The sequence below is a fragment of the Panicum virgatum genome, chromosome 7K, assembly GCF_016808335.1.
Source record: "Panicum virgatum strain AP13 chromosome 7K, P.virgatum_v5, whole genome shotgun sequence".
NCBI lineage: Eukaryota > Viridiplantae > Streptophyta > Magnoliopsida > Poales > Poaceae > Panicum > Panicum virgatum.
In genome coordinates this window covers 40,286,938-40,302,762 of record NC_053142.1, presented here as the reverse complement: position 1 = coordinate 40,302,762, position 15,825 = coordinate 40,286,938, and the positions used below count along the sequence as shown (strand labels likewise).

The window sequence follows — 15,825 nt, the reverse complement described above, 5'->3', positions numbered from 1 at the left end:
ATTTCCATCTTGACTGTGAGGCCACCACTTAACAAACTTCCAACCAAATTGTCTCCGTTCCTTGGGTCTTCTTCCTCCCATCGCCTCGTGTCAGCACCATCGAGTGGCAGTTGGAGTATCATCGTACACTAATTTGGATGGAACACTGCTAATCGATGATAAAACTTCTCCATCATCTCATAAAACACCTCCTCTCTTCTCGTACCAACAAATTTGCTGACGTGATATAAAATGTAATGCTCAAGCTATGAAACTCTCGCTGAGATTGGTACCCCCCGCCCCGCATACAGTTCTTACTAATGTGTGTTGTGCAGTTGTGCTTTTTTTGGTATCATCCTAGTTAGTTAGTATAACAGCATGGAAACCTAATGAAATTAACCTAGTAGTAGCGAGGTTCATCAGCACCATCTGGCTCAACTGCTCACGCTAGTGGTAGATGGGAAATTGATGTTTTCCTAAAGACCTGATGGCCCTGGAGGCGCACTGCCCTATTTCTCGAGCTGTATCGTCGTCGTTCGCGGTCAATTGGGCAGACCCGTGCACCGGCAGCCGCAGCATCGCATGGTTACAGCTAAAAACGACGTACGTTGACCGTCGAACTGGATTCGGGCCCTTGTTCGGCTGGCAGCTTCATCCAACCAGCAACAATATTTTTCTCTCACGTCAAATCAGCTTGGCCACCAGTCAGTCAGCCAGTCAACAGTATTTTCCTCTCACGCCAGATCAGCCCGACCACCGCCCACCAGCGAGGGAACGCAAGTCAAACCGCGATGGCACGCAACGCCACACGTGTCGGCGCGGCGCCGACGCCGACGCCGTCCAGACACGCATGGCCGCGCCGCACGCCACATGATGAAGGCGAGAGGAGAGGGAGAGGCGGAGCTGCCGGCCGGAGACGGAGACGGATGAGAGATGAGCAGGGTTTAACTTTTCGGCGGTAAACCGGCGAAAAACCGGTGAATTTACCGTTTTCGGTAGGTACCGGAAAGTGGTATACCGGTGTTTTCGGTATTTTTCATTTCGAATTTTAAAATTTCAAAAAAATTATAAATAACCGTCAAAAAATCGGCAAAAATTATGATAAAAAACTAGGGATTTTTATTAGCTTATAGCACTTGAAATCATTCAAATCTAAGTTGATTTGGTAGGTCAAAATGATGAATTTTCTATGAGGAGTGAAAATTTGGTAGGTCAAAATGATGAATTTGCTATGAGGAGTCAAAATCTAAGTTGATTTGGTAGGTCAAAATTTGCTTAAGTCTCACCATCTATGAGGAGTAAAGAACGCAGGTACTTAAGCAACCGAAAAGTTTTTATATCTATATTTCATTTTTTCTAGTTATTCCATTCATTTCATACAAAATCTTCATATGCAGAGACTATGCATTTGCTACATGGATTATGGATGGACAATACTTTCGATTACTGTGGAAGCAATGTGTTGTATTAATTGGACTACGGACTTAATTGTAATAATTTTAATAGACTTTGTACTTTGGACTAAGTACGTGTGCACTTTGGACATGAATTATGTGTTTCGTTTTCGTATTTCTCATTGTGTGCTGGAGTTTTTTATATGTTGTGTATTATAATCTATAAATATAGACATAATTAGGGCAAACTCCTCAAAATTTTCAATTTCTTTTCACAAATACATAATTTCCCCATCATTTTCCAACTGTTTCCATCATTTTTCGGTGAAAAGCACCGAAAAAACCGGCGAGATGCACCGAAAAAACCGGCCGGTATACCGAAATTTCGGAATTTTGAATTTGAAAACTCTTCCCGATCGAAATTACCGAAAAACCACGAAATTTCGGCCGGTATACCGTTTCCGGTGGTCACCGAATTTTTTTTCAAAAACGAAAACGTAAACTCTGGAGATGAGACGAGAGATGCAGCCAGCCAGGTGCAGGGCGGCAGGCGCGCGCATTTATAGCGGTACTGGTTGGCGTTGGCGTTGTACTTTTTTCCCTTCATCGCCATGCCCTTCCTTTCCCTCCGACTCGTCGCCGGCCCCCGGCCCCTTTTGTTATCCCCATAATTCTCGGTTCCTGTGCGAGCATTCAATCCTCGCGCCCCGCCGGCGGCCCGTCTCCTCCTTTTTTTTTTTCTGATTCACCGGCCGGAAACAACATCCAGCGATGGCGTGCACTTGGGGACTTGGGAGTACTATGGCCTGATGGAGCATATGGCATGACAGGCCTGACATGAGTTGCTCATGAAAGGGGCGCATGTCAATGCAATTTGGCATGACAAATCTGATATACTTGTGTTCATTCAGAGAGCATGTTTATGAGGATACCACAGTGTTAATTAATCTAGACTCGTACTCACATCACATGCATGATGGTTCCCTAGCTAGTTCGTGATGAACAATGGAAACTAAGGGTGTGTTTAGATCGTTTTACATATAAACACAAAAAAATTTTGCGTGGAAATCTTGTCAATTTGAAGTACTAAATGATGTCTATTTACAAAACTTTTTGCACAGATGGCTTGTAAATCGTGAGACGAATCTAATGTTGCTAATTAATCCACGATTAATCAATAATTAGCGGATGGTTACTGTAGCATTACTGTTGCAAATCATGGATTAGTAGGCTCATTAGATTCGTTTCGCGATTTACAACCCAACCATGCAAAAAGTTTGTAAATAGACTTCATTTAGTACTTCAAATTAGTAAGATTTATTTTCACTTTTTTGTGTTTATGATTTTTTTGTGTTTACGGGGTGGGAACTAAACAGTGCCTAAAGCTCATGTTTTGTAGTATATTGATTAAAGATAATTATTGGTACGGTGCGACACAGTGGTAGTACTCGACGTTCGCGTTGATGGATCGCGAGAGGACGGACGGGCGCAGAAATGGCGCCGCGACGGAGTGCCCGGCAACAGAGCAGCTGGTGACAAAGTTGACGAGAGCAAATCGTCTCCAATTTCCAAGACCCCACGCGTCCTTGCCCCTTGCTAGGTTAACCGCCCGCGGCGGCGCCCGCAGCGCGAGCTGTGTTCGACCGGTCGGTTCCCGTACTCACCTTACCATGGGCGGTTAGTTGCCGCAACAAGTTTCGCGTCGCCACGCCGGCAAGTCATGCGTGACCGCTGCCTGCTGTGTCGACTCTCTCTCTCTCTCTCTCGCTTTGTTGATCGCGCATGATGCCTCCAAAACTCCGTTCAAAACTCTCGCATGTACGGCCCGGATCGGACGGACACGGTTGACTGTTGCTCTGGTAAGCCGTAGAGCTGGTATAGCTGAGACTGAAAATCAGATGCATGGCCCCAACTGCCACCCTCCCAACAAGACGAGTGGTGACGAGTCCGCCAGGGGTTTGACCACGCCGCGCGCGCTAGCTACTCCTCTGATCCTGCTAGCTACCGAGTACTAGTACAGAGCACCAGGGCTACTGCTACTGGCCACCGGGCCGGCCGCCGTGGAGACGAATTAATATTAATGGCGACGCCGTTGGCCGAGGCGCGCGCGGGCGAGAGAACGAAACCCCCGTGCCGCGGGCAGCGACCAATGGGAATGGGGCGGCCGACCCGTACCCGGAGGAAACCACCACGCCGCGGTCGTCGCGCTCACGCGGGTGGCGTTGCCCGTCGTGCCAGGAGGTGGGCGTGCCGTGCCGTGTGGTTGCACGTCGGCCTCGCGCGGCGCCGGGCAAGTAATGAGCCCCGCGCCCGCCGACCGCTCCGGCCGCGCTGCGCCTCCTCCTCCAACCCAACCGCCCGCACGCGTCACGTCGGGTCGTCGATCCGCAGCGGCTGCGCGCATCTGTCTATCCTCTTCCCCTCCCTCCCTCCCGCCGGGTTTACGACGGAATGGAGATGCGCAACCGCGCGCGATGGCGATCGCCAGCCGATCGACCGGTTCCGATTCCAGGAGTCAGGGGCACAGCCCGCGGCCGGGATTTCCCTGGCGGCTTGCGGGGCGGCAGCTGTTCTCCGCTTGGATCCCTGGGCCCTGACGGCCCGTCTCCACCATTATGATGCCATGATGGTCTGAGACTGAAAACGTATAATGTATTGTACAGTACACTAGCGCCCACCATTAAGTTTTTTTTAATTGGGGATAATGTTTGTCGTACTAGCATGCTAATGATAATACAGGACTCGTCTAAATCCATCTACAGTGCTGCCCAGACCTCTCCTTCCCCTTCAGAAAGCGATCTCGTATAGCTAGCTAGCATCCCCCTACGGTCGTAGAAAAATCCGCACCAACAGCAGTAACCGATCGACGTGACCGCGCACTGCCGCACAGACCACTGTTTTTTTTTTGAAGGCTTGCATAGATCACTGTTGAATCAATGCGTGCGAGCGTGATGGCAAGGAAGCTTCCCTCCTGGCCAGCGCCGGGCAGGCGCGCGGCAGGCCACGCGTGACCCGTGCCGGGGAGCTTGGGGGGGCGTAGTGGCCACGTCTCGAGCTAAAGCGGGCAGGGGTTTCTCCCCCCGTACGGCTCGCGCGCAGGTCGGGAAGATGGGGTGGGGGAGGAATAATTGTGGCAGCAGCCACGGCTCCGGATCGATCGGACTCTCAACCGCAAACCACACACAGTAATGGCGAGGTCTCTTTCGTTTCTGACCCAAAGGCAGGCAGCGTTAGGTGGTGGCGCTTGCCATTGCCGAGCAATGATCGTGCCCATCTGACGACACCGTCCTCGGCACGTGTCTACTTGATTGAAAGTGCAGACGGTTAGCAGTTCGTTCGGCCTTCCCGGCCGTCAGCAAGCTCGGGTCGGAGAGGGGCCGGCCATGCGCGCCCATATCCCACAGCTACAGCTGCAAGCCATGGATGCATGTCTCTACTGTCTACACAAGTTGTGCTAGCAGCTACACAAGTTGCCAGTGTACTACAGCACTGGAGCACTAGTGCACCACCATACGGGTCATGGACTCTTGGAAGTAGATAGGCGTAACAGCATTCAAGTGGAGAAAATTGAATCCAAACTCCAAAACGTTGCTGACGGGGGGTACAGTGTAGAAACCACACTATTCACTGGCGCTACTACACACCTACTGCATCATGGAACAGGTTTCGCATCTTTATTCCGCGTACTGAGCCTACGACGATCGACAAGAAGCAGCAGCAAGATGCTAGCTATGGCTAATAACCTACGGCGTACGGCGGGGAATAATAGTAGACAAAATTAAGAACATGTTTTGCGGATCACATCGGATCGGCGGCCGGCGGCGACCTAGCAGAGCTTGCTAGCAGGTGGGCACGCACTTCCTGCACTTGACGACGCACCGGGAGGGGACGTGGGTGAGGCCGGCGGCGGCGCGCGAGGCGCGGTAGCACCGCTTGGCGCAGATCACGCGCCTCTTCCGGCACGCCGCGGCGCTCACGCAGCCGGCCGCGGACTTCCGGGCGGCGGGGCGCCTCCGCCGGGCCGCCGCCACGGCGCGCAGGTTCTTCGCCTCGGCGGCGGACGCGGACGCGGTGGCGTTCGCGGCGCGCCAGGCGCCACCCCCCGCCGACCGGAAGATGTTGCCGGCCCTGGCGATGAACCCCCGCAGCTCGCGGCCCAGGATCGCCGGAATGCTGGCGCCGCTCTCGTGAGCGTCTGCGGCGGCGGCGGCGGCGGCGAGCGAGTGCCTGCAGCTCGCCGTGGCGATGGCCAGCAGGAGCACTAGCACGACGCCGGAGCTCTTCATGCTTGCTGTTGACCGTGACGCCGCAGGTTCAGTACGCTTAGTGCAGATCAACTCACGGTAATCGATGTACTGTTAAACACACTCCTCTTATATAGGAGAAAGTAAAGTCGTCAGGATGGCATGGGGACATCTGCATGAGCAACCTAACTGCAGCGAACGTCGAATGCGTGGTGACGACGAACAGGGCGGGGCATGAAGCGTGAGCACTGAGCCGCCATGGTTGCAACGGCGACGGAGAGCACTCTCCAAGTCTCGGCTCTGGGTTGGATCGAAGTAGATAAGCCGGCTGGTGACCTGACAAGTAGAGCACAAGATGGCATGGAATGGAACCCAGCTGCTTTTGCCTTGTAAAATTCCTGGCAAGCTTGATGAGGTCATTTGAGCTGGTTGTAGGGGCAAGTCACTTTCATGCACGATTGTGCCATTCTTCTTCACACGCCACACCAGGAATATAGGTGTACGAAATGGACTTGCGAAAAAAAAAAGAAATGAAGAAAGAAAGGGACAAGTCAGGTGACAGGGCACCTATTATCTGCCAGGTGTCTGTTCTATGACCAGCTGAATAATGTGAATCAGCACAAAACAATGATGTATCATGTATTCATGTGTGCCGCAGCGCTTACAATCATGCCGTTCTTAAGTTGAAATCTCATACGCTGGTGCTGCGAAAGACTGCTACTGTACATGTTCTGGTACTCGTCTTTACAAATAATAGTTGCCTCACTTGTATTTCAAAAAAAAAATAGTTGCCTCACTTCAAGGATGCTCTGTAAATGCCTGTCAAGTAGCAAATGAAAACATGTGCTGCGCACATTATCCTGACGTTCGTTTATTCTTAATCTCGTCACTTGGTACCTACTAGCATCATATTCCAAATTATTAGCCGATAACTTTTCCCATGTTACAGGAAATGTTCTGAAGCGTTAAAATTATTCATGCCGTTTCTTTGTCAGAGTGAAAGGGCGATCCCTTTCCAGTGAGAAGCATAAAAGGTCTAGCGGAAATACGTTCCAGTAATCATCAAGTGAGATTGTGAGAAGCATAGAAAGTCGGTAGCGGGAATACGTTCCAGTCATCATCAAGTAGTTAGTGGTTGCATTGATAGTATCACTCAGGTTCACGTCAGTAGCTTTGGATCAAATCAACAAGTTACAGCTTCTGGTTTCTAGAGTGCCAACCGTGCAGACTTGTGCCATAACAGCACGCCTCGCAAGTTGGAGCTGGAGACTTGCAGGCGAAGGATATTCCGATAGCCATTCCTGCTTGATCCACGCCCATCATTGGATTAGTTGGAAAGCACCGCCCAACAGTCTGATTTGCCCTGCACGGTTGAGAGAGGACGGAAAGAGAGACCAAACTGCAATGATTGATAAATTTTCCAGGCAGAAGAAAAATACCCAGCTCAGAGTTCGTCAAAAAGTTCAAACACAAATGTGGACTTGTACAGAGACCTTCAAATGAAAAAATCAAATAAAAATAAAACCCACCGACTAGATAAAATGAGTTTTTATCAGTCAGTTTCAAGTGGGGCACCATGCATTAAAAGGAATCTGCCCAACTTTCATATATCACCGGTCATTGCTCACTAGGCATGGCACAATAATCTTCCGACATACACAGAACTACAGAACAGAACATAGTCCGCCCATTTTAATTTGGAACCACAAACGACCAATCTCCCAACAAACACACAACAAACTCCACTGTGTCATACCTAATTAGTCTTAGTCATTGCATATGGTGTTTGTACCTACCCTTCCGAACACAACAGAGTGATGATGTAATGAGTCGAATTTTATAAACATGACTATCGACGTATTATCAAGCATTTAGTAGACAGGACAGACGAGAATGATGCATGCAAATTTGTCCAAAAAGCACGCTCCATTTTATACCATAACCAAGTCTAGCCAGAGGTGCGTTTTGGTAACCATACAAAAGCTGTAAGTAGTAACATATAGTACCAGATATTATAATAAATTCACCAAAACCATTGATGCATTTCTAAAAGGATCAGTGATGAGAGAAGCCAAACAGCTGGGAAATATGACGACTTAACTTCCTGTCTAGATGTACACAAAAGAATGTATGGAAGAGAATAATATGGGGATACTTATCAGTGTGAGAAATCCAGATGAAAAGAGTGTCCCACAAACAGCAGGAGGCAAGAGAAGATCCACCAAGTTCATACAGAATGGTAACTTTCTTGCTCAAGAAAGCAAGAGAAAAGATGACTGTTTGACATATACGTTCAATTTGCTCAATAATCTTATCACCCCTTATAACCTAAAATATTCTAAAATTTTGGTAATGTTCTAAATAGTGACCTTTCCTTCAATTGGACAATGAGAATGACACCTACCTTCAACTTTCTACCATGATAAGAACATTGTCACTGTTGAAGCACAGAAGTAGCTTAAATGCATAGAATCATTCTAGACGAAACCAAGAGAGTAGGATATAGCAAACTAAACAGTTAATAGCATTTAAAAGAAAAATTATCACCAAGTATGCCTCACAAATATGCAATACATCAGTGACATGAAAGTTTTTTTACCATTTATTTTATTATAAAGAAATCTAGTTCTTTTTGTTAGTAAAAATGCATGCCTTTTTCTCCCCCACAACAATCTGTCTAAGAGTTGAAATTTTTTTGCTATATTTTACTTAAGTTTGATATTTGCAATGCAAATTATTTATATCTTATTTCCATGTAGTATGCAAACTAAAACCATGTAAGAGCAGCAGGTCTCCAGAGTAATTTATATGCTACAAGAAAAGCTGATTTCTTTTACTGAGGGTAGTTAGTTTAGCAAACTGGTCCATTTGAATACACATTTGAAGTTTGTTCAAAACATGCAAGTTCATGAATCAAGAGATTGCACTTTCAGAAGACATTCACACCCCAAACTCAAAATTCAGATGTGTTGTACACTCAAATCCTATTCACCAAAAAAACCATGGAAGATCCTTTCTCCATGTAGAGTGATGATTGGTCACTTGTACATTCACTGATTCTAGTATCCAGCGGATGCCCACATAAAACTCTAGAAGCCAATGAATACGCGAGGTCATCACTACACTGTTCTGATATCAGGAACTCAACAAGTAGGACAAAAATATTCGAAGCTGAAGCGCAGGCAAAACTTGAACGCATGTGCTTACCAGCCAGTTTAGAAATGGAAAGATGTTTGATTACTCAACTACTTCCTAATACATGTATAAGTGAAATTCATTTTATTGTTGGGCAACAACTGCTTCCATTTAACAATATGGGCTCCAACACATAATGAGAGTCAAAGTTTGCAACATTTGAGAAATGAATTGATGCAATCATCTATAGAGTTAGTTGGAAAACACAAACACACCATATTTGCTTTCGGTTCACTTTTGTAACTTTTCATGTACTAGTAATACAGTCTGCAGTTATACATTTACACTAATGGCAAAAGTTTAGTTTTATTGAGTTGCATGCACCAACCAATTCAACCTAAAAGCTTAAGTTGATGGGAAGAGGTGGGCAATTCACTTATACTTCAACACTCTCCCCCACGTGCAGGCTCCCTCAGGCCTCAAACATCGAAATTAAGTCAGCTGCAATTATTTTATTTAATCGCGCCCGCCAGGATTCGAACTAGAGACCTCTGGCCCTGATACCATATTGAGGACTGGTGCCTAATATTATGAAATAGGAGTGGTAGAACAAAACCAAGGCCCAAATGTTTGTATTATCAATGTTAATCCAATGTTTGACTCAAAAACAATATAAGCACATAAAATTTTGAGCAAGCATGTAATGACTCAGGTATTACAGATGTTCAGGATAAGTTACAAGGAAAAGATGTTAAGCAGACAAAAGGTATTCCATAAAAAAAAAAGCAGACAAAAGGTAGCCAGTGCACCTCACTCAATCTCAATTTGCTGAGGTGCATCATTTTGATCTGCCTCACTTGATTCTTCAGAGCTGTTTTCCTCAGCTATTCCAGAAGCCTCCACTGTCCGAGTGATCCATTCCTTGAGAGGATCCTCATTCAGGTCAAGCCTCAAGAGGCCAGCAAACACACCACCCAGGAATGCTACTGGCTCCTACAAACATGGTAGTTAAATATCATCATCTGTTCTGGCTTAAAAAAGCAAGAAAAGTAAATTCCAGACTAGAGAGAGTATTAGTATTGTTTGATGAATGCTGCTAACGTTGTAGCTACTCTTTCATGAAATATCTGCAATTTTCCATTTCCACAAAGCATCCTAATTCCCTAAATTGACGAGATTGGAACATAGATGACAATAAATAAATAAATAATATGTCTAAATATCAAGTTGAGGGTCAATTTTGTTAGTTTTGCCTACATCGATGAGAGTTGTCATAGCATGTGCACCGCAAAGGTTAAGAGACCACAGGAATGTTTAATTAAGAAAGAGCCAACTCCATAGATCACTATGAAGTTTCTCCATCATCATGAACATCGAAACAAATCTGGATTTCGACGGTTGCATAAAATTCCCCATTTTCCAGGATAACTTTACAAGCGTACAAAAGACAAGAAGTAATGCTGAAAGCCTGAAACTGAGACTACAGCTAGCTACCAACTATCTAGGTGTACGAGTCGGATTGAATGGTTAATTTCACATTCCAGCACCAAGAGAAGCTATCTAAAGCCTCATGTCATCATCAATAGAATCAACGAAAGCTGGAACAATCTCCAATCCTGGATAAGGGAGGGAAATCTGAAAATGAGTCAAGACAAAATTTACCTTAATGGCTTCTCGGAGGATACGCTCGTCCCCTAGAGGATTGAAGCATGCTCGCACGACCCCCGCCGCTCCCTTTCTCCTCCTCCTCGTCCGCCCAGCAACCGCACTGGGAGACCCCCTCTTCGACAACTACAACGGAACAGAGCAAAGCGATACCCATTTAAACTCGTGCGAAAGTACGCAAATGTTCCTGTTCCAAGAGTGGGGCGGCTTTACCTCGGCAGGAAACCGCGGGCTGGGGCAGAGCTGAGCAGCAGCAACAACAGTAGAAGTCGCCATGGGTAGCGAGCAGACGCCTCCAGTGTTCGACCGTTCGGGAGCCTTCCTCGCCTCGGAGCCGGAGGCCGGCGACGGAGGATATTTTTCTTGCAGCCGTGGAACACGGGGCAATGGATGGAGACGCGCGAGGCGGGCCTGGAGGGCCACTCGTTGCCTGAAGCGGCCCGTCGGCCCGTCCGGCAACACCCCGCAGTATTGGGCTCGGCTCCTGGCTCGACCGTATTTGTTGGGCCAGTCAAGGTCGGTTGGTGGGCTGTTCGCTGAGAGGAAGAAAGCATCGGCGGCCCATTCTGTCGAATATAATAAGACCCGGCTGACTGACCGGCTGCCGTTTTTCGGTTTCTTGCGCGTCAGCCGCCTGCGGATGCGGGAGGAACGGAACCTCCAGAGACCCACAGTTTTTGCACTCTCAAAGGGAAAAAAAGGAAAACGGAAAAGCTTTTGCTTCAGCCGGTTTTCCGGGCACACTTTGCTCACACATCGAGCATGAGTGTGATGCATTTTGCAATCCTAGGTAGGAGCTTCGGCGCGTTTCTCAATCCCCTGGAGCTTTAGGGCTGCATGATGATGTGTAAAGTTGACCACTTGCCCCAAATATACTCGGCGATCCCATGGCATAATTCCATCATGCATTTCTTTTCACGTGGCGTACTTGAGTCATAGAGAAGAGTACATGTTTTCATTTGTACTATATATAGTTCAGAGCACAATTTATATAGATCTCAAGTTAATGACGAATAATCTACAAAATCTCAGAAAGGCAAAAAGTTTCAAAAAGGAAGAAGAGAAAAGCAAGCCATTGCCCTTTTTGAACCAAAAAAAGGAAAAGCTATAAGCGGCGATCAGACAGCTTCATATGTTGCCTTGGACGAGTATATAAACACACACATTTTACTTTCGGTTCTATACAAGCCAAGAAACATACCATGGTCCACGTAGGACATATGAGGTGAACACAAAAAATACACAAGCCACGCAAACAAAACCGAGCCGTACACGTACTGATCCAATGTCATAGTCCTTACCCATAGCAACTCTCTCTCTCTCTCTCTCTCTCTCCAAGTGGATATATTTATTCTTCTTCCAAAATGGAGGTCATCATGTCTGTAAGGTCACATTGGTCATCACGCTTCCTCGCAGCATAATGACGAAAAGCCAAAACTAATTTTGGAAGAAAAGTCTAAAAAGGCCACTTCAGCAGTATCCCAAACTAACATGGACAAACCAAGAAAAATTAATAGGCAAAGGCTATCAAGTTGGCAGGTAATTAAGAGCTAGCATATCCTTGGAGGGGTGGAGGCTGGAGATAGAATAATTGTTTAGAAAGCATTGATGGCAGATATGCAAATATGCCTAGGCCTAGGCTCCTCCTCCACTGCAAAAACCTGAGCACACACCTCCATTCCACGTAGCTAAGCGCTCCCGACATAGGCTTTGGCTGATTTGTCTGAGTGCTCTCTCAAGGCCTGAGATACATAAGTAGGACCAAGGTGTACTTTAGCGCAGAGGATTTTGGGGTTGAGTGGAGAGATGGCGAGTTCTAGTGGTAGCATTCAAGAGGAAGCTAGTGCTACTTTCGATGATATAGTGGGGACACATTCCAATCTGAGGTGCTTTCTTGACAGTGTGACTCCAATTGTTAAGGCACATAGAGTTCTTATGGCACCCTACTATCTTCCACAGGTAAGCATATCTTGAGCTAACTTTTATTTTTGTTGTTGGATTCCCCTCCTTCTGTCAGGAACTCATGATTTTTTTTGTCAAATTTTCTACTCCCTTTCTCTCTACTATCTTTGATCTGGATATATTGCCTCTTTTGTTTGATCTTGCATCTGATTTGCAAGGGCTATGAGGATAAAACTAAATATGTGAGCTTATCGATTTGCAAGGGGTGCATGCTTCCCACTTCAAGATCATGCTCTGTTCACACTCCATCTTGCTTTTATGTATATTAACTTGTGGGTTTGTTGGTGCCTCCGATCTGTATATAAAGTTCAGATTCAAAATGCTTTAGGCGCGAAACATAAGTTCCGGGTAGTATCCATTGCACCTTTATGAGGACGTCATCCGACCGTTACTTGCGCAATCATTTGAATCAGGAGGGTTATGATGAAGGTTTTATCTTATGGTGGGGCTGTCATACTCATTCGGTCGAGTTTTTTGGTTTTACCTTAAAGTCAATCTGCGAAAATTCTTTTTACGCATTTAAAGAATTGAATTTTTTCATCTAGAATTAACCCCCTTTGTCCCCATATCAACAGTAAAATTTGGTTAGACTGCACTATCAATAGATCCAAACAGAAGGACCTCACGTGACATGCACATCACTGTCCATTTCGTTCTTACTGTTGCATCTTCACTTTATATATGGTGCATCCCCTTGATACAAGATATGTGCTAATTGATTCACAAGATATGCATTTGTTCAATACGAACCTAGGTGACAGCAAGTAATCATCATTTTGTCCCTCTTCTCGATTTGATTATGCAGCTCCATATATGTTTGAACCCGCACTGCCTTCCCTGTAACCCCAAAAAAAAATGCATTTGCATTCCCATTATTGCTGGCATAATTAATAGGAACCTTCCAAAAGAGATCATCTAAAATGGGTTCACCAAAAAAAAAATCTGAAACGGTCATGGACAAAGTAACATTAACATGGACAGATAGCTTAATTGTGTTCGCATGGACACCGATTCACTAAAGCTATGAGAATCCTATGATTATTTGTTTTAGAGAGACACACTGCATATTACTTGGATACTTTTTTTATATATCTTAAGAAATGGTAGCGAAACAATTTTATCTTTTATTTGTGAGTGCAGCCAAACCACTATAATGGAAACATTGGATATGGAGTCAAATATTTCTACCTTGGAGATCTTTGGAATTCGTTCTATAAATGGAGCGCCTGTGGTGTTGGTACTTCAGTGCGTATTGCTCCGGGTGATACAATAGAGCAATACTTTGTGCCGTATCTTTCAGCCATGGAACTGTACACCAACGAAACAAATGTTCCTTCTTCAAATAGGTATGCAGCTGGTATATGTATACAACAATGTTTTTGTATATAGTTGGAAATTAAAAGAAAGGAAAGGTGTTGCTTACATGATTGTTTCTGAAATTCACGATTGGCATGATGATTGCAGCATGGTATATGATACAAGGTTCAATGCGTACAACCAGCATGGTGCAATAGATTGGAGTCATGGATATCAGACACCACCAAACATGTCCAAGGTCGGAGTTGAAAGCAAGGGGGAGTTGGTCTTCAAGTATTTTGAACCTGACTCCCCTTACGAAAGGGTACCTTTCGTAGACAAGGTATGTGGTCCCAATAGCTCAAATCTGTCTCTCTATCATTCACCTTTTTTTTTCAAATTTCTGCACTTAATCATTTGAACCTCACCTAAGCCTTGTCAGGTTTCCATTCATAAGTTGAGTCAGGTTCTAAATACTTGAAGGATATACCACCTTGCAGAGCATGTAGTGCTAAGTGCTAACAGCTTTCAGATGTAGCTGCCTCTCTTGTCACATACACAACCCCCCTGCATATGTTGGATGGAAATAATAAATTAACTTTGCACAATTTGACAAATCAATATATAATTTCACAAACTTAAAAGGATTCTATCTATCTACCACAAGATTTATTTTTCAGAAAAAATAGATCGAAGAATTTGGGATTAGATCTCCCATGAGGGTGTTGGTTTGTGCTTCTGTGAGGATCAATGGTGTTGCTAGCTTCAAAACAAGAGTAGCTTGGATATGCTGAATCAGGTCTTGGTTAGAAACAAAGATATGCTGAATCAGGTCTTGGTTAGAACAAAAAAAAGGTAGAGTGGTGGTGTAAACGGGATTGAATCAAGGTGGTGCATCTCTAGCGGCGATGTTGGTAGTGGTGCATCTCTAGCGGCGATGTTGGTAGCTTGGATCTGGCGGACCGTGGGCATAAAGACAACAAAGGGTATGAGGAAATGGAAAATTTTGGATCAACGTTGTCGCTGGCTTGGATCTAAGCGAGCGTCAAGAGAGTAGTGGGGGTAACTAGAATTTAGGTACTGGTCAAGCCGTCAAGGCTTATTAGCACCACCGAAAATGATGTTGCACGCTTTAGTTTGGCGGAGCACAGGAGCACATAGAAATTAAAGGTTGGAGGAATAAGAGATTGGATCTAGGTGGACTTTATGATTCCATGAAGTCGTTGGAGATGTTGGTTTGGGATATGGAACTCACCGGAGAAAGAGAAGAAGGTGATAGTCTTCACGGGGAGTGATGAGGACTGACACCATCATCTATCTCTTGGATGGCAATAGTTGTAACCAGGGTTAGTCCTGTTGATGGATCTTGCCTCCACTAGGATGAATTCGGGCACACAACATGTGGGTGGAGTAATGGGGCGGTGGAGGCGGCGCTATAGTGGGTAGGGTTAGGGATAGAGATGGCGGAAGAGGAGGGGAGTATATATAGGAAATGATGTGAGGAAGGATCCGTTCGATCTGGATCCTACGATCACTAGATATATCTATTTTTAAGAGAAAAGGTCAGGAGTTGTTGTACTTTTTGCATAATCACAAAAAAGTCCTGTAAATAATTAGCGGGTTTAACCTAATAAGTGTAAATCTGTCTAGGGTCTATTGACATGCCTATTTTCTATATGATCTCCCTGATTTCCTTTATTTATCATGTATTTAGGTGTACGAGCTGTACACTAAATGGCCTGTCATAACATCTTTGAACAGTTTAGAGCTCTCACCATCAAGTTGGATGTCAGTTTATTGGTAACTTTTCATAATCACTTACTATTGTAGCTTCAACTGTAAATATATCAGTACATATATGTTATTCACCTAAAGTAAACAGTTCTGATTATTTTACTTGCTTTTCTTGTTCTCTAGGTATCCAATAAGTCATGTCCCTGCGAAAAACCGAAAAGATCTGGCTACTTGCTTTTTGACGTACCATAACCTCTCAACATCTGAAGGTATGCAACAATGATAAAATGTGGTGGCATGTTTGTGTGTCTATAGCTCAGTGCATGTTTTTTTTTTGTCTTCGCTGATGTACTAAGCCATTCCTCTTGTATGTTTTCTGAATCCCTTTTTATGTCTCCAAAACAGCACATATTATA

At 45.3% G+C, this 15,825-nt stretch overlaps 2 protein-coding genes and 1 long non-coding RNA gene across 4 annotated transcripts; all 3 read right to left on the bottom strand.

Annotated features, from left to right (window-relative positions):
* Positions 1-4,932: 4,932 nt before the first annotated feature.
* LOC120642573 lies at positions 4,933-6,034 on the bottom strand. Its single transcript, XM_039919158.1, has one exon. The coding sequence runs from the start codon at positions 5,657-5,659 to the stop codon at positions 5,213-5,215; it is 447 nt and encodes a 148-aa protein (XP_039775092.1). The 5' UTR covers positions 5,660-6,034; the 3' UTR covers positions 4,933-5,212.
* A 690-nt stretch (positions 6,035-6,724) lies between these two features.
* On the bottom strand, positions 6,725-10,790 carry LOC120642520 (UPF0426 protein At1g28150, chloroplastic-like). 2 transcript variants are annotated; one of them, XM_039919083.1, is made up of 4 exons: positions 10,631-10,790; positions 10,415-10,543; positions 9,562-9,745; positions 6,725-7,016 (listed from the first exon to the last, which is right to left on the bottom strand). In XM_039919083.1, the coding sequence occupies exons 1-3, from the start codon at positions 10,691-10,693 to the stop codon at positions 9,563-9,565; spliced, it is 375 nt and encodes a 124-aa protein (XP_039775017.1). In that variant the 5' UTR covers positions 10,694-10,790; the 3' UTR covers positions 6,725-7,016; position 9,562. The 2 variants fall into 2 exon arrangements, with proteins under 2 accessions (XP_039775017.1, XP_039775016.1); XM_039919082.1 differs by having other exon boundaries at positions 6,725-6,980.
* A 943-nt stretch (positions 10,791-11,733) lies between these two features.
* On the bottom strand, positions 11,734-15,103 carry LOC120642627. The gene is made up of 4 exons (XR_005662663.1): positions 14,931-15,103; positions 13,803-14,242; positions 13,568-13,687; positions 11,734-13,216 (listed from the first exon to the last, which is right to left on the bottom strand). It is a non-coding gene; the product is annotated as an uncharacterized LOC120642627 (long non-coding RNA).
* Positions 15,104-15,825: the final 722 nt, after the last annotated feature.